The 18,565-nt window shown below is 37.5% G+C and overlaps 1 protein-coding gene across 1 annotated transcript in view; it reads right to left on the bottom strand.

Moving 5' to 3' along the window:
- CDH2 (cadherin 2) overlaps positions 1 to 18,565 on the bottom strand; it is a 216,087-nt gene that overhangs the window by 45,936 nt on the left and 151,586 nt on the right. The window contains exons 3-7 of the mRNA XM_045458563.1: positions 17,095 to 17,321; positions 15,228 to 15,374; positions 13,349 to 13,504; positions 9,151 to 9,295; positions 6,362 to 6,534 (exon numbers count right to left, since the gene is read on the bottom strand). Coding sequence (XP_045314519.1) covers positions 6,362 to 6,534; positions 9,151 to 9,295; positions 13,349 to 13,504; positions 15,228 to 15,374; positions 17,095 to 17,321 — 848 coding nt within the window. The remainder of the gene's footprint in view (positions 1 to 6,361; positions 6,535 to 9,150; positions 9,296 to 13,348; positions 13,505 to 15,227; positions 15,375 to 17,094; positions 17,322 to 18,565) is intronic.

An 18,565-nucleotide genomic window follows, 5' to 3' on the forward strand; every position in this document is an offset into this window, starting at 1 on the left:
AAGAAGATAAAAATCTCACACAGATACTGTATGGAAATACAACTCTTTGTAACGTCTACCCTTTAAATTATAATGTCTACTTTAAAATTATATTAGCATAATATATACAATTTTCCACTGAGCTGAAATATTGGGATCAGTAGCTAAAACATGAAATTTCCTACTGCTTCAAGTTCGTTTTAGAATCCTTAAGTTACAAAAGACCATTGTTGTTTCTAAAATACAATGTTTCTCCAAATAAAAAAATTCCAACTTGGTAAATAATAGAATCTCCACTTTCATATGCTCGGTTGGTAAAATGTTCTTACATTTAGTTAGGAAGACATGACAGCCTGTTTTAGACAACCAAACTATTTAGGGCTTCTTGACTAATTTAGTCCCTGGGCATCTGGTTCGGAATGACTGACATTTAGGTTTCAGAAGGATTTGACTTCCCATCCTTAATCCCACATCTGATTGAGGGGATTTTGCTTAAAAATGTTTCCTTACTTCCTGTTTCTAGATGGGTAAAATCTCAACTCACCTGCTTGCTATCTATCTATCCTTCTCTCCCTGTGACTCACCTATCTTATCAAAGCTTTATATCACTTTTTTATCCACTTACCCTACACCTTGAGCTGTTGGTATTTACTTTCAGGTGCCTATTGTGACACTACACCACTGCATCTGGCATTCCCCTCAGGCTAGAATTGTAGTTCTCAACTGAAGTAATTTTGTCTCCCCCCCCCCCCCCCCCCCCCCGCAAGGGGACATCTGGCCATTCCTGGGACATTTTTGGTTGCCACAATTGGGAAGTGCTACTGACATCTAATGGATAGAGGCCAGGGAGGCTGCTGAACACCCTATGATACACAGGATAGGCCCCGCAGAAAAGATTTATCTGATCCAAAATATCAAGGGTGCCAACATTGAGAAACTCTGGGCTTGAATACCTTTCCCTTCGCCCTGAACCTGGAAAACACGAAGTGGAAAAGCCACCTTAGATGACTTCTGAAAGTCCTGGAGGCAGAGCTGATGGCTGGTCCGGGACACACCTCTAGCACTGTTTCCAGAATTATATGGCTGCTATTGGTCCGTATGTCTGTCCTCCTGGCTGTGGACACACATACAAGCCCCTCCTCAGGGGCCCTGCTTTGTCAACGTTTGTGTCACTGGTATACAGTCTAATGCCTGACACAGAGCAAGCAAGCGATAAATGCTTTTGACTTGGTGGTCAGATGAGTGAATGAATGAGAAACCCTCGACCTTGTATCACATTATAAAAATCATTCCAGGTTTGGAGAAAAACATCTTGTTTACATGGTAGCTATTATATTTTTTTCATTGAATCATATACTGGGAGTATAAACTAGTTCAGTTTCCCAAACTACAGTGATTCATACACCATCTTTCCAAGGCTGCCATATCCTCATATTTGTATATCATGAGTCACTTAACATTTATCTTGACATTCACTCCCTTTTAAAAAACTTAATTTATTATAAAAGTACTGTAAATGGAAAGCCAGCATCACCTGCCATAAATATAACTGTAAAAATAAACACAACAGGATCCTTGCACTCTGGCAGTCTCTACTCGATGGAGGAACATCTAAAGACTGTGGTCTCTAGTCTTCTCTAGAGGCTTCCCTACATCATCAACTGAAATCATTATACCTGTGCACTTTTGAAACACTGAGCTGGAGAGATAGAAGTGAATGAGGAAGTGAGAGGATTCAGTCATTCAATCTGGCAGACATTTCATGAAGGTCTACTGGATGCCTGGTGATGTATTTCCTTGGAAAAGATAATGAACAAACCCAGAGATGGCCTTGATATTGTTAGGTGATGGAGGCAGATACTAATGGTTCACGGGAGCAGATGTACAGAGCAACTGTAGTAAGAGTACGAAGAAGTGAAGCAGGGGCATCCAAACCAGTCCAGCCCTCAAAGTCTGGAGGGAGGAGTGAATACAAGAGACATTTTGGAGGTAAAATGAGAGGAACCTGAGAACTGAACCTATCAGTGGCTGGATGGAGGGCATGGGAAGGCAAGTAGACCGTGATTTGGGGAGACTGGGGATGTGGCACTGCTCCCATGAAATAGGACCTTGATCAAGAATAGCAGGTTGGGGCGCCTGGGTGGCGCAGTCGGTTAAGCGTCCGACTTCAGCCAGGTCACGATCTCGCGGTCTGTGAGTTCGAGCCCCACGTCAGGCTCTGGGCTGATGGCTCAGAGCCTGGAGCCTGTTTCCGATTCTGTGTCTCCCTCTCTCTCTGCCCCTCCCCCGTTCATGCTCTGTCTCTCTCTGTCCCAAAAATAAATAAAAACGTTGAAAAAAAAAATTAAAAAAAAAAAAAAAAAGAATAGCAGGTTGAAGGAAATGATAGCTTGCTTTGGATGCACTGGGTTAGGGGATGGACTGTTAAGTAACAATGTCATGAGAACTTAGAGGAGAAGTACAGGTTTGTGGCCCTGTTCAACTTCTTAAATGCTAAGCCCCAGTTCCTTCGTCTGTGAAATGGGGCTGATGGCACCATCTGCCTGGTGTGTCTGGAGTATAAAAATTTTGTTTTGAATGTTTATTGTATGCTGACATTGTTCTGAGGGCTTTGATGAGAAAAAAAATAACATTTATTGAGATTGAGTATTAATTATGTGTCAGGCACACTGCTAAGCACTATGCATTATCTTATTCAGTCCTCACAGTAATCCCATAAGGCAGGTGGATTTTTTTTAAGCCTCATTTTCCAGATAAGGAAACCAAGGCTTAGGGAGGCGAGGAAGTTTGCCCACTGACACCCAGCCATAAGTAGCAGAGACAAGATTTGAACCCAGGTCTCTCGGGAGTCCAGAGTCTGTACCATTAATTGCTCCACTGTATTAGGACCTTCCAAGAAAATGCGAATATGTGCACGACATGGGTGCATCCAGGTAGTGTAGGCAGACAGAAAGCCATACTTCAAGATGAGGAAGAAGTGGGAGCTGAGCATGAATGTGGACTGTCCTTTCGAGGAGTATGGTGCTGAAACGAAGAAGAAAATCTTGGAACGTGAAGGTTCCTTCGGGGTTCCTGTTCAGGGTAAAGAGGAACACATCAGCCTCACAAAATATTGGAAGCAAGAAGGCAGATGTATTGTCTATGTAACATAGTCTTTGCATATCTCAGGGAAGGCAGAGACTACGATGGGTGACCAGGGAGGGGTTGTGGACTGACTCTCAAAGAGTGAGGATTGCCCTGCCATGCAAAGATGGGAAAGGAAATCTGCAGGCAGAGGAACAACGGGAACAGAAGAACACAGAGCTTCAGATTTGTACAAGGAATTGCATGTGGCTGTATGAATGCCGGGACATCTTTGCTCCTCAGCAGAAAGCAAGGAATCCCAGGAGGTTAGACCCAAAGAAGGCTTTGAGACCAATGTCACGGAGTGTTTGGATCGCCATGTTAAAGGGCTCTGATGTCATCCTATGGGTGATGGAGCGCCATTTTACCCCAGGGGACACACAGCATGTTTATAAAGACACTTGTGGGGTTTGTAGAAAGGAACCTGTAGAGAAGGGAAGACCAAGACAGTGGGACACAGGAGAACATGTTGCTGACAGCACAAGTGAAAACAGGAAGGCTTGGAAAACAAGAAGTAGAATTCTTTCTTGCCATGAGAAAAGGATGAGGAGGAGTAAAAGTGATAGCGCCCGCCCAGTAGACGCGGAGGCTGGATTTACGATGGCGACAGGGGAAAACAATAGCTAATATGAATTGGGCACAGTGCTGCATGCTTTATACCTCGTGTTACATAACCCGTACAGCCATCCCATAAGGGAGGTCATAGTATTGGGCCCGTTCACAGATCTGGGGACTGAGGTTTCAGCTTAATACACTGAAGGTCAAATAGCCCACAACGGGCAGTGCCAGGATTTACACCTCCTGAAGCAGAGTGTGAGTCATCAGTAGTCCTACCCGAGAAGGGCACGAGATGGGCCATAAAGAGAAAGGAGTGGAGAAAAGAAAATGCCAGGAACAGGCACCACTGAGTGATGCAAAAAGAAGTCAGGTGGAGGTAAAGCACTGAAGCCTGGCAGATGTGGTAGGTACCGCTTTAGGCCTGGAAAACCTGAAGAATGGATATTTTTCTAACCCCACAGATTGAAGTAAAATAAAAAACTGAATCTCAGTAAGCATTTCAATGATTAGGAGTTCAATCGCTTGTAGGTGTCATATGTCCTGGGAGAATGACAACTGAAATTACTTTTGACAGAAAGAAAACTGTGAATTCTAATAGAAATAAAAGAATCTCAGGCCTGCACGAGGCCTGAAGAAGTCGCAGTAATTTATCCCTGGCCTCAGGCAGAATTACCATAAACCATCTGAGATAGATACATTTTTTTTTCTGTTAAATGACTTTCAGAAATGGAAGGTTTTCCATAATTTTCCCTAGTAACTCATTGTTGTGTTTAATAATTTCACTGTCAAGAAGCTATTGCTCACACATGATTCTATCGTTGCGAATCCATTTCCACATCCATTTCATCAGGGGGTGGTGCATAGCTGCTTCTGTCCGCTGCGACATAAATTCAACCACGATGACACAGGACTTCAGGCTTCCATTCTCTAAACTAAACTCAGTCTCTCTGGCTTTTCAATTTGGTTGTTCTGCTTTAGTAAAACTATCTTTAATTCTCAATGCCTCTTTCTTGTCATGAAACAGCCAGGCTGAAAGAGGTAAGAATACTGCTGTGTGCACACAAGATGAAGACCCATTTCTGTATTTCACAATGAAGAGTGTGGATGAAAGAGAAATACTTACGTTGTGGGGATGAGCTATACCTACACAGAATGTGTGCAACTTGGCACTCAAGAGAGAATATTAAAAAATACCGCATGTTCTCATACCAAAATATGCATCCATGCTAAGTTTACTGGCATTTAAGAATGGCACGTCCTACAGTAACGGAAGAGGTGAAAAGACATACGTGTTTCAAATATGACTGAACCAGAAGTACTACTGCAAAAACTAAATTTGAACCATTTCCAACCCAGAAGATTCCTGGAAAAAGAATCGTTGATACCTGGAAGTTAACAGGTGCAACGTAATAGGCATACATCTAACTCCTAAGTAAGGCTCTCAGCTAAGTTCAGTTGTGAATAAAGTAATCTCGATTGTTCGTACTACTTTAGTAAGGTGTTTCTAGCACAATCTTGCATATATAATTAATTGCAATAGCAATGTTTTCTTCGATCCAATTCAAGTGAATGCTACTAAGGCAAATGAAGCATCATAAAAACCAACTCCTAAAATCCTTGTCAATATTATTTATTATGGTAAGTATAATGTTTCCTTTTGACATACATAATCTGAGGTCTCATTACTATAAAAGCTGGCTCAGCCAGAAATCTACAAAGCACAAATGTCTATGTGTTAGCACTTTGACAATTCTTCAAACAATGACTACTGATGGTCAATAATGACCTTGAGAATCTCTTAAGAAAATGGGCAGAATAGAATAAGGAGTGTAAAAGATTCATTAGGGGCAGAGTTTTCAGGAAAGGATATAAGCGGGGCTTAAACTGAAGATGAAGAACTGGAAGGTTCCAAATCAAGAAAAAAGGTGCCAGGCATTCCTGGTGGAAGGAATCACATGAACAAAAAAACTCCGAGGTGTGTAAGAGGACAGTGGGTTGAGGTCTGTCACAGTGAGATGAACATTTGGAATTAACCGAAATACCCATTTCCTCTCAGACTGTGACACTACATGGTATTTCACTGCTGTCAACATTTTATGCCTTTCCAACAAAAATTATGCCAGAAGTCTGTTTTTCTCCATTTACAACTTTAAAGCCTTGTCAGTGGAATTAATGTCATTGCTAGTCTTCAAACCTGCTCAGTGAGTTAATCATAAAGTTAAGGGGCAAGTTTTAATAAAGGGGATAATCTCCTTTAACAAAACCAGTCTATCCACAGAGACTACAAACACTCCACCACACACATGTTATGTGTAGCCTCTCAAAAATATTAATGTTAAAAATTATCCTAAATTCATGCACACATTATTTGGGCATGATTCTTAATTTAATTCTTCACAAAAACCTTTGAATGTGAGGGAAAACTGAGAAAATGCCAAGAATTAAAAAAAAGTTAAATACAGATGCATCTAATTAACTTAGTTGATTACACACTATTTATTATATGGACTAACAATGACTTATCCCGTATGCATACATAATTCAACTATTGTGAAGTTCGGCAGAAAATAGCACAAGAGTTCTTTAAAAAAACTGACGTCGAATAATACTGTGGATTTGTTATTACCTGGAGATAAACTGCATGTGATACCGCGTACCTTTATGATTAAAAACAAATTCAAATAGTTTTTGGTTGGCTTACTTCTCTATCAAGTCCAGCTGCCACGGTGATAATATCACCAGTCTCATTGTTGATTGTAAACATGTTGGGCGAAGGGGTGCTTGGAGCCTGGGACAGGATTCTGTACCTCAACATCCCGTTTAGGGCGTTTGGATCATCAGCATCAATAGCAGTGACTGTCATCACGTATGTCCCTAGACACAGTATACATGGAAAATGAATGGTCACCCTTCACTTCGGTCTCCTAAATAGATATACCTCAAAGGTATATTTGCCTTTTTGATCAATCTTCATTTTACTTCTTCAAAACAAACATTTAATCATTTAGACTTGATTAAAAATGCTACCCATAAGAACAGTAGTCACTTTAAAAAATATAAAACACGGTTTAAATTCTTGAAAGGAAAACTATTAAAAATGTATACATTTATAAAGATTCATTTTTTCCATAACTTAGAAGACAAGTTCACTCTATGACTCAAAGAAAGGATCACTTCAGACCTTTATTCATATGAAGTGCAAACAATAATACAGAGTGCAACATATTTTATGACCACTGATACCTTTTCTCATGTCATATTTTCTTCTGTTATACAGTAACATCAGAAATGACACACTGAGCATGATTCTCCTCAATGCCTAAGTCACTTTCTGAAAGTAAGCTGTGTGCACAACGAGGCACACTCCATTTACTCAGGTCATAAGGAATCATTCCATGCGTTACTGTTTTGGTACATTGAATAGGGGTTTGGCATTGTGGTTCGTTATTTCCTAGGAGATTACAAAAGCACTGTAACAAATTCAGGGACTTCAACTATTAGATATTTTGGAAAGGAAATCTACAAAGCATCAGAACCAAATAAGTTCAAACTAGCTACACAAATTGTGTAATTTAGAAGCAGAGAGCAAAGTAGTTACTATTTAGGAAGGTCTGTTCTGTGGGAAATTTAGAAGAACTGGAGTAAAAAATTTTCCATCTCTAACTTACCTTCTTCACGAGTGCTCTAAGCCCAGTTCTGCTTTAGAACCTCTCCATGGTATAGTTTTGCCCCAGAATTCACAAAGTCTTGACCACATTATTCAAATCTCGTTTCAGAGTTTGCTCCTCTAAGCAAGACGCTCTTATTATGTGCCATCTCTATACCCTTATTATTTTTTTTTAAAAAAAAAAACTTCATTGCATATTTCCTTGCTTCCTTTTATTCTTCTCCCCTACCAGAATGTAAGCTCCAGTAGGGTCGGAACAGCCCCACAGGGCGGGAACAGTGCCCAGCACACAGCACAGACCCTATAAACATTTGTTGAATGAACAAATGAATGGTTAAAACAAAAAAATATGTTCCCAGATGTTGAGCCAAAATACTGATTATAATGCAGTTTAACTCAAGATTCTTACAGAACAACCACAAGAAATATATGCATGAAGCGTCTTTACTTCTCATGAAGATTGAGTCTTTTATTTGGGGGGGGGGGCTTTAATGGAAATTCATGATGAAATGCATAATAAATATATCTTTAATGGTTTACTTTTGACAATTTTTGTGAAGCAGTACTTTTTAATAGTTAGAAATAACAGAGGAAAAAAATAAATGATTAAACCAAAAAAAATGTTCCCCATGTTAAAAAAACTTTATCTCTAGAATATGTGGATAAGACTTGTGTTTTAGTAAGGATACGTTTAATATTCTTTGATTTTATAGTATTTTAAAATACCAAAGAAAGCTACTCCAGAATGTGACTCAGAAGGAGCCACAGATGGTTGAACTTCCCGCACAGTCCTGTCCTCCCCTGTGGCTCCCCTCACCCCCACCTCTTCTTCCTTTCTGAGGATACAGACAAGAGCATTTGGATCGAGAAAAAAATGCCAGCTAAAGCATATTCGGTTATACGCATAAATCGGGCATATGCATGAGAGCTACCGGTATAAATTGATATAGACGGCAAGGATAATACGTAGCACAATTTTAAATATTGAGGCTTTTTTAATACAAAATCAAAACAACAACAATAATAATAATAATAATAATAATATAGCTAATGAAGTCCCTCTAAACACCAAATCATCTCAGGAAGGTTGGAGAAACCCTCTCTCCTTTTCCCATCTCTCTCTGAACGGATTTTCATGTCGACTAGTTTTTCAAACTAAACCGGCCCCCCTAGGCTTGCTCTTCTGAAGTCTACAGTGTTTTCAGTACAAGAATCGAAAATCTTAGTCAAACACCACTTCACAATGGTGAGAAGCTTTGGCAATCGCTGCTTCTAGGCTAGGACACTTTCCATGACACTAAGCTGAAAAGCGCAGGCTGCAGAAGACATTCGGGTCATGCACAAGTAAATAACCAGTGTGTCCACAGGGCAGCGATCACAGCTGCCTCCAGCCCCCTTTCCGCTTTTGGCTTTACCTCACTGCCTGGTCCCAGGAATACCAACTACCTTTCAGACTTTCTGACTGCGTTTCACGTGCTGCTCCCACTAATATGATAAAATCTGTACTTTATGAATGGAAAGCCACTGGTATTCCGGTGCTCACTTTTTCCTGCCCTGACTTTATGAACCACAGCCAAATGAAAGAACCCATAGATCCTATACTATAGAACCAAAAATACTGTAGTGTGTACTTTTTCAAAGGTGGGAAGTGTTTTCTCTCTTCAGTGGGTTTTTTCCTAAGTTACCTTCTTTGTTCCCTAAAATCATTTTGCATGAAAGAAAATAACACTAAAAAGGCTCACATGATTTCTCCTTTTGCTTATACCCCAGTGCTGTATTACACTGCATTTCCTGAATCTCTGAGTTATGATTTTCAAACTTACCGGGCTTGGACCCCTCAGGAACTGTCCCATTCCAAACCTGGTGTAAGAACTCTGGTCTGTTATCGTTCATATCAATAACATTGATGACAATGTCAATGGGGTTCTCCACTTGGTTCCCGTTAATATCCACTGCGTGTGCCCTCAACTGCAAAAGTAATTAGAAGACAAAACTATTTAACAGGTTTATGTCTCGAGTGAGAAGAAAAACAGACAATGACTGCACTACCAAAATAGCAAGGATGAACCAAGAAAGTGAAAAAAAAGCTACTCTCCCCGTCAAAATTTAAGTTAGCCAAACTTCATATGATTAGGATAGATATAGTAGTAAAAAGCCAGCAAATGCTGTCTGCTAGGCATTGTGCTCAGAGTTGTATGGATTTTAACTCATTTAATCCATATATGAAAGAGTAAGGCAGAAATGATAAGTACTTGAAGGTGAAGAAATTGAGCTTCAGAAAAAGCCAGTCCTGTCCAGTTCCCAAATCCTTTTGCTAAATCCGTACATATGAGTCCGGGTAATTAACAATGTACTGGCACAGAGTAGTTGTAAAGATTAAGAGAACGGAACAGAATTTAGAAAGAATTAGGTGCGTGTAGGGAATTTTGACACTGGGTGTTTTTGTTTGTTTGTTTTTTTTAATTGTAAAGTCACTCATAAACATTAAAAGTGCCTGCATATTATATAAGACCGTTGTTCCTCTCCCAAGCCCGAGTTCTCAGTTTTACAGGTATTCTAAATATTTCATTTCTTTTTCTCTTTAAATAAATAGAGTCACTTGGCTACTCTTGGCAGAATATCCTCAAAATCTTTTAATCCAGCACATAGAGATCCATTGCATTCTTTGCAATAGCTGTGTAGTGCTCCATTGAATTGTTTCTTTTTAACTGGAATGCTTCTGTGGTTTTCCTGGTGATGTTGCCTGTTGGTTTCTGTTGGGTAGGCTTCAAGTTAAAGACGCATCAACATATCCCCCTTTTCTTCATTTAGAAGTTATTTAATACATGAAGCAATGCAAATTTTATTATTGCCTTACAACACCAATAAAAATAATCCTTTTTTCCTTCACTTATTTAATATATTACATTAATAGAGTCTTAATACTGAAACATTCTTGCAATTCTATAATTGAGTCTATTTTTTTTTATGAGCATCTCTTAATTATGTGGTGGCAGTAAGAATCTGCAGAGGAAGAATTTGCCCCAAAACTGACCTGAAAATATTTATTTCCTGGTCTTACCCACAGGAGTTCAAATAATGAGAATTCATTCAGGAAGAATTATTTAGAAGTTTTGTGTTGATATTATTTATTTTCATAAATTTGAGACTAGTCTAATTAGAGACTGGTCTATTGTGTGCTATCTTTATCAAGTTTCTGTATTAATGAGATTTTGTTTTTATGGAAGGTTTGAAAGTTTGACTCCTTTCTTAAACCTTTAGACCAATATAAAAAGTGTCAGCATTATATGTTCCTTAAGGATTTTATTTATTTATTTTTTATTTATTTTTTCTTTAAGGATTTTAAAAGAACTGGTTGATGAAACAATCAAGGCCTTTGGAAGAAGGGAGTGTTGAGTAATATTCAAGGCAGAAAAGACTGTTGTTTAATTTTTTTAAATTTTTGCACCCAATGTGGGGCTCAAACTGATGACCCTGAGATCAAGAGTTGCACGCTCCACTGACTGAGCCAGGCAGGTGCCCCTTGAAAACATTTTAAATTTCTCATACACTTATTCACATGTTTAGATCAGGGGGAGTCCTGCTCTACTACATACCAATATTTTAATAATTTTCAAAACTTCAATCATTTAAAAAGTTTTTACAAGTGCAGGGGCACTTGTAAAGCATCCAACTTCAGCTCAGGTAATGATCTCACTGTTTGTGGGTTCGAGCCTCGCGATGGGCTCTGTGCTGACAGCTCAGAGCCTGGAGCCTGCTTTGGATTCTGTGTCTCCCTCTCTCTCTGCCCCTGCCCTACTCCCGCTCTGTCTCTCTCTCTCAAAAATAAACATTAAAAAAATTTAAAAAGTTTTTAGTGCAAAAATTCAACAAATATGTTACTATGCAAAGTAAGAATCTAGAAACAAACACATACATACGTGGAATAAAAAGTTTTGAAAGACTAAGTGTAGATGATAAATTCCTGGGAATACTAATTCAATACATGGGACAATTGACTATAAAGGAAAAACAAAGTGGTTCTATATATACCTCTCTCCTTTTAGTAAAATAAACCCGACAGAGGTTAAAAATATAGAGGCTAAATACATACATACATACATACAAAAAAGAAAATTGGGTAGATTAGCATCTTGGGCTAGAGAAGGTTTTTAACAACCATCTCTAAAACCCGACTGTATGATAAAATTGAAAACCACAATTTTGCAATGCAAGAACTATGAACTATAGTAGGGTAAAAATTATTAACAAAGCTTAAAAACAAACAACAAAAGGGGAAAATATGTGACAAATTAAATATTAATATCCCTTACTGTTAAGAGGTTCCTAACAGTAAAAAAAAAAAAAAAAAAAAAAAAAAGAAAAAAAAAAGGTAAACAATCCAAAAGAAAATTCAACACAGGAGAAGGGAATTCACTACGATTAGATATTCAACTTAGGCAACTTAAAGCATTAAGATCTTTTTTTTTTTCAAATAATATTGAATAAATAAATGCCTAGAATTGATAATGGTATGGAGAAAGTATATCTCCTATATAATGGGTAGGTACTGCAACATAATACGACCATTCTAGAGAACAATTTCACAATATTTATCAGAATAATTCCAATTTCAGGAATTTATTCCAAGGATATAATGGGAAAATGTACAGACAAGTGTTCATTGCCACATTATTTGTAGTTACAAAATAGAATAAAATAAACCAAATTACCTAAATATCTACCAATAGGCAATTAGTTAAAATTGCATTACATTCATTCAACAAAATAATATAAAGCAATCAAAAATGATGACATAAACAGATAATTATTTATTGACATGGAAAGATGCTAAATCTTAGGATTGCTGAGTGACAAAAGCGGATTTCTGAGAATGATGCCAATTTCAACGAAATACATTTATGAATCTATGCAAAGAAAAAATTTTGCAGCATATCACCAAAGTGTTAAAAAAAAAAAAAAGAAAAAGGTTGGTTCCATGTACTGAGATTACAAATCATTTTTACTTTCTTATTAGTACTGCATTATTTTAAAAGTTTTTATAATGTGCATATATTGTCTAAAAATGATAATTTCATTAAAAGTTTTAGTTATTCATGCAGAAATTGGAGAAGTAATAAAGACCAACTTAGTTTTCTATATTAAAGTCATGAAAAAATATTTGAAATCTTGTTCTAGGAAATGTGCAAGCATGGCTAAAAAAAAAAGAAATGAAAAATGCCTTGTGGAATTTATATTAATATTAGGCAATTCTTGAGTTTCAAAATACTCACTACAATTAATATTTAAAATGATTAAAAATCAGTTTCAAATATATACATATACTATATTTAAAAATATGACCATATAATTGTATACAAAAAGTTGTGATAACCCAGTAAGAAAATGAATAAAACAGAAAAATAAAGAACATAAAAACAAACATAAGACATATAATAAGATAGGGGCACCTGGGTGGCTCAGTTGGTTAAGCGTTCAACTCTTGGTAATGGCTCGGGTCATGATCTCATAGTTCATGAGATCAAGCCCCACATCAGACTCCTTGCTGACAGCGTGGAGCCTGCTTGGGATTCTCTCTCTCTGCCCCTCCTCCACTTGCTCGCACTCTCTCTTTCCCTCTCTCTCAAAAATAAATAAATAAATACTTAAAAAAAGTACAGTCTATACATTTTAATGGAATATTATGCAGTCATTAAAAGTGATCTCCATATAATTTACACGCAACAATTTTGACTTCCTTCACGTGAATTTGTTCTTGTAAGTTCTTAGCCACACCGACTTGTAAAGGGTAATGACATTTTACGCCATTTTACTTTCTTCTTTGCACTGTTCTTTACCATGGTACACATCAAGTCTATAAAACAATAATTATTACAACAAATTGAAAAGGCTACAAAGCACATTTCTGGTATGCGAACTCTCAGCACCAAAGCATGAAGACCAATAGAAGAGGCAAATGTTACAGTCTACACAGTCAGAAGAGTATTAGTGCAACAGATCATCAGCTGGCTGATATCTTACATGAAACCGGGCTATCAGCTCACGGTCCAGAGGCTTGGTTACTGACAGCTGGCCTGAGATGGGGTTGATAATGAAGATACCAGTCGGAGGCTGGTCAGCTCCTGGCCCCGTCACGCTATACCGTAGTGAAAGGTTTTTATCTCTATCGGACCTGATCTGAGGATCAAGAAGACAATCATATTAAATGAGAGACTAAATGAGCTCATTATCAGAGACAGGGCCTGTCATACCTTATGCCCTTTTTCAGTTACAAATTTACAGCATCTCTTCCCAGAAAACCAGTCCTGTTTCTCTCATCCTTGCTTCTTGGTGACAGGCTTCAAAAAGAGATGTCACCCATCACCAGGAAGACTGAGGGCAACATTCACATCTAAAAGAACACTCGCTTAGGAACAGCGCAAGAAGTCTAAATTAAGGAGTGTCAGTGTTTGAACTGAATCACATTCTATCCAGGGAGCTTGTAGGTTAGAATAGTGAACACAGGAACAGGCATCCAATTTAATTAAAGTAAAACTTGTTTACCTTTTTGTATCAGTTAGGAGAAGAAAGAACTGTGTTAGGCCACAGTATGAAACAGCCTTATGTGAGAACTCTGATATGGTTGAGTTTAGGAGTCAGATTTCTGCACTTGTATTATACTGACATTATTCACTGCAACCAAAGCTTTTCAAGTCATTTTAAGGTGGTACCTATTACTCAAAATTCTTTGTTAAATACCAAAACATACAAGAAAGGATTTTAAAATGCGTTTTTATACTCTCAAAAATGACACCCACTATAGGCCCACTGCTTTCTCCTCCAAATATAACAGTTCTCAGGAAAAATAAGTTTATAGGTGAGCAGTCACAGGAACAGGCTATATAGAAAGGGAGTATGACGAATAGCACAGACAAGGGTCAACTGGCAATACCTTGGCAGGTGATAATAACAGATCTTTATGTATTAGGTAAATATACTTAACCCAATAGCAGAATCCAGTTTATTAATTTTCTTGTGAAGACAAAATTCTCTCTCAACTCATTGTCCATTAAAGTAGAAAAATTAAAAAAAAAACACCTTTATTTGGGGGCTGTTCATTGTTAAATCAAATTCTAACGTGCATTAAAATAAAATATGCAATACAAATAAATGACTTATTAAAAGTGCAACTTTCAGTAAGTAGGTATAGGAACGCTAAATTAACCACACACAAATGTACATTCTAATAAATCGATATACAATAACTCTGTCCTTTTCCTTTTGCAATAAATAGTGGGTTGCTAATTTTACTAAACATGTATGAATATCTGTGATTTCTTTTTCTCTACATCTGATGGTACGCATTTAGAGTAACCGGAAGAAAATTACTTCTCAGATTTATAAAAGCCTATGTTTTTGCACAGCCCCAGGGATTCTGTTAATGGTACCAGAGGTCATTTTCTTTTTTCTTTAAAGAACTCTCAAATGCACTCAGTGCTGGCATTTTTAGCAATGATTGTCCCTTTATTTCTTCTTTGGCTCAAAAGCTATCTATAGAGGGCAAAGATCATCATGGAGAGCATGGCTTTCAGACACGGAAGCGAAGATGTGTATGTGTGTTGTGAGAAAGGGTATGGTACGGGTGTGGATACATGTTGGAGTTAGGGCTTATATATTCACACATTCAACAAACTCCATCGTGCATGGTGTATGGGACCCCCAGAGAGCTAGCTCTAACTATAAATAATCTGAGGTAATTAAAAAAAAAAGGCTTCCTGCAACACTATAGACATTTCATCTACACACAAACATATAGTTTTAATACATGTCGTTAACTCTATCTTGTGATAAAACAGACAAAAACATTTCTAACGTATACTTGACCCATGCCATGGAGACAATTAAAATTGTGCCAGCCTACCCTGACAAGCTCTTGAGGAAAAGGTCCTCTGGAATTTTCTGGCAAGTTGATTGGAGGGATAACCCAGTCTCTCTTCTGCCTTTGTAGGTGGCCATTGTGCTTAGTCGCTTGTCTTGGGAATACTATTTCTTCAATTTCTTGTGATTCCTTTCCATTAAAATACAACAAGACATTGCTGAGTACTAGGAAAAACATTTTCTGAAAGGACAGCAATATCAATGGATACCTGACAGTGAAGGGTTCACTGTCAGGAACAAGAAAATATGCCTGGAGGCCCTCTCCTCATCCCTCTATTAAAATAATAGAAAACACCATAAAATTTAAGGGCTACCATGACGATTGAAGAATTGAATTCCAAACAATTTATTATGTAGCACAGCTGTGTAAACTATTTGCAGTTTCTATAAACCATCTTAGATAGGAGTTAATATTGAGCACAATTTAATAGTACCCTTTTATATATCTCTCATTAGTTTAAACCACAGTTCAGGTAATGTGCTACTGTACATTAAATTTAGATCTTGATGTGCTAAAATATAATTTGAATTCCAGGAGAAGTTTAATACATACTGCTAAGGCATGTCTCAAATATTTATGACCCTATTAAATCCCACAGAATTAATGCTGTAATTATTCTAAACCTATGTCAGCCATGATGGATGCTGTAGATGACCCACTTTGCACATTGGGTATTAATCTCTGCTGGATGTCAACATTTTCTTCTGTTTTCCCTTATATCTGTAGACACTTTAGCCATTAGCCCTTGCTGCTTCAGTGCAAATATCCACGCTAGTTGGCTGGACCACAGCGAATCATCAACAACAAAAGCGTTTTTTCACTCAATTAGTTACCAGCTTCTCACTCTGTATTCCCCAAATGACACGATTCCCCTTAACAGTTAAGAGATTAATAAACTGCATCTCATATAATGAAAGTCGAGCATTGGTGCAAGAGAAAAATGCTATCTTTTCCACTGATATACTTATTCCTATTTGATCATGGGTGTGTATAAGACATTTACAATTAAACAGCAGAAGTGAATGTGTGTATTCCTATCTCCCAAAGTACAATAAATATACAAAATGTAATAGTTATACTTCATGAAATTATGGACTTCAAAATAGATGACTGTGGTGCCCCCTCATTTGTTTCAAATTAACTCAACGCGAACTAGAATATTCAGAAACTAATAATGTTATCACAGCTTTACTGAAGAAGTTATTGTGCCTTACTAAAATTCCTAATATAGTGACTTATACAAAACAAGTGCTCAATAAATGTCTGTTGCATTTAATCCAACTGTACTTCTGTTGGAAGTGTATCTATTTATTTTATCTTGGCTTATAGCAGCTTCCACCAGAGGGAGTATATCATTCCTAAAAGTTATGTCCGTAGTTTAAATAATTCATACTCCCCAATTTGATTATTCAGGGGCAAGACAAAAACCCAATATTCCTAGCTAGAAATGCTTTCTATTGCTACTGTACTGTGTATCTGTACTTCCCACTTAATACACTTGACTGGTGACATCTTGCCAAGAACTGTTTATTTTCTAGTTATATTTAACAGCTTGTAAAGCTTCTGAGAAATTTAAAGCAAACAACTACTTCTAATTTTAAATTAAGTTCTAAATCTCAAAGTATAAACAACCCTTTCAAACACAGTTTGAGACAGCTTAAATATACATTTAGTCTAAGTATCTTGTAAGATTAAAAAAAAAAACCCACAAAATACTATTGAAGTGACTGAAGTTGATGAAAATTCAAATACTGGCCAAGGTGATGTATAAAGCAAGGTACATATTTAGTTCCAACTGAATAAACCAGATTTTTGAACACGGCTCCGAAGCCATATTTGGATACTCCACCTTCACTGCATCCTCAGGTAAGGTTGGCTTGAGGCTCAATTTTACTGCTACTTGCCACTTTTCCTGAGTCTCTTTGTCTTGGGCATATATCAGGAACTTCGCATGCTCGGAGGAGAGGGGAAAGCTTCTCACGGCATACACCATGCCGTCTTCATCCACCTTAAAATCTGCTGGCTCACTGCTTTCATACTGTACTTTCCTCTTCCCATTGCAGTTGCTGAACTTTACTGTAAAAGATAATAAATATGTAAGTCTAGCGATAATACAAAGGCAGAAACACCTAACGTCTAACTAAGTCCATGAACCGCTTAGGTTTTAGTAGGTATAAAACACAAAAGTTTTATTTTTACATTATTAAAGGAATTCTCATACTATAGAATATCAGATTGTGGGGCTGAGTTGTACCCCAGAATCTCCTTGTTCCAAAGCCTTCCCCCACTCTTCACATTCCCCAGGAGCTTGGGCCCTTGGCTATAGCTGCTTTCTCCCCCCATGCCTCTCAATGACATTATCTGCTACTCCCTAACAAACTCCTACTCATCCTTCAGCACCCAGCTCCAGAGTCACTGAAAGTGGCACAATCTCTTGTTCTCAGTCTTCATGTAGTAATCTGAACTCTATTATCACAGTTTTTTTTAAGTTTATCTCTTTTTTTGGGGGGGGGGAGGGGTAGAGAGAAGGAGGGAGACACAGAATCCGAAGCAGGCTCCAGGCTCTGAGCTGTCAGCACAGAGACTGTCGCGGGGCTCGAACTCACGAACTGCGAGATCATGACCTGAGCCAAAGTTGGACGCTTAACTGACTGAGCCACCCAGATGCCCCTCTACTGTCACAGTTTTATAGCTACGCCTGACATTCACTGTGAGAGGTACTTCAGGACAAAGTTTCTTAGTTATCTTGTATACCTTGCACATTTCCTGGCACTTAGTCTTCATATATAATTTTTGAAGAAATTCTTAAAGGAAGAAAGCAATTACTTTGATTAATGTTGAATGCTCACTTTGCTCTAAAATTACAAGACCTTAGTAGTAATTAAAAGGGGAATAATTTGCAATTTCTAGTCGTCATGGTGCTTAGAATAGTTCTATGAAGCAGTAACAATTTATAAATTTTCAAACAAACAAAAATAAAGATATATCTCAAAATAAATTTTAACTAAAATACTTATGGCTTAAGAATAAAAAATCAAGAAGATTTTAGTAACTTATCTTTATCTTTAATGCCTTAAAATTGAAAAAAAAATGAATGCTTTCTTAAAAGCAAGGTTAATCAGCTTATGTCTCATTGGATACCAACACAGAAGTTATACCACATACTTAGAAATGTAGAACTATACATACTCAAGCCAAAATAAAATTATAAAATAATAAAAAAAATATTCTCTAAGGAAGATCATTTCTTTTGAACTTCTTAAATCATTCTTTATGAGGAAAAGTTCTATGGGAATAGCATGAAGGGATCAAAGAAAAAG

The sequence above is a fragment of the Leopardus geoffroyi genome, chromosome D3, assembly GCF_018350155.1.
Source record: "Leopardus geoffroyi isolate Oge1 chromosome D3, O.geoffroyi_Oge1_pat1.0, whole genome shotgun sequence".
In the NCBI taxonomy this organism is placed as follows: domain Eukaryota; kingdom Metazoa; phylum Chordata; class Mammalia; order Carnivora; family Felidae; genus Leopardus; species Leopardus geoffroyi.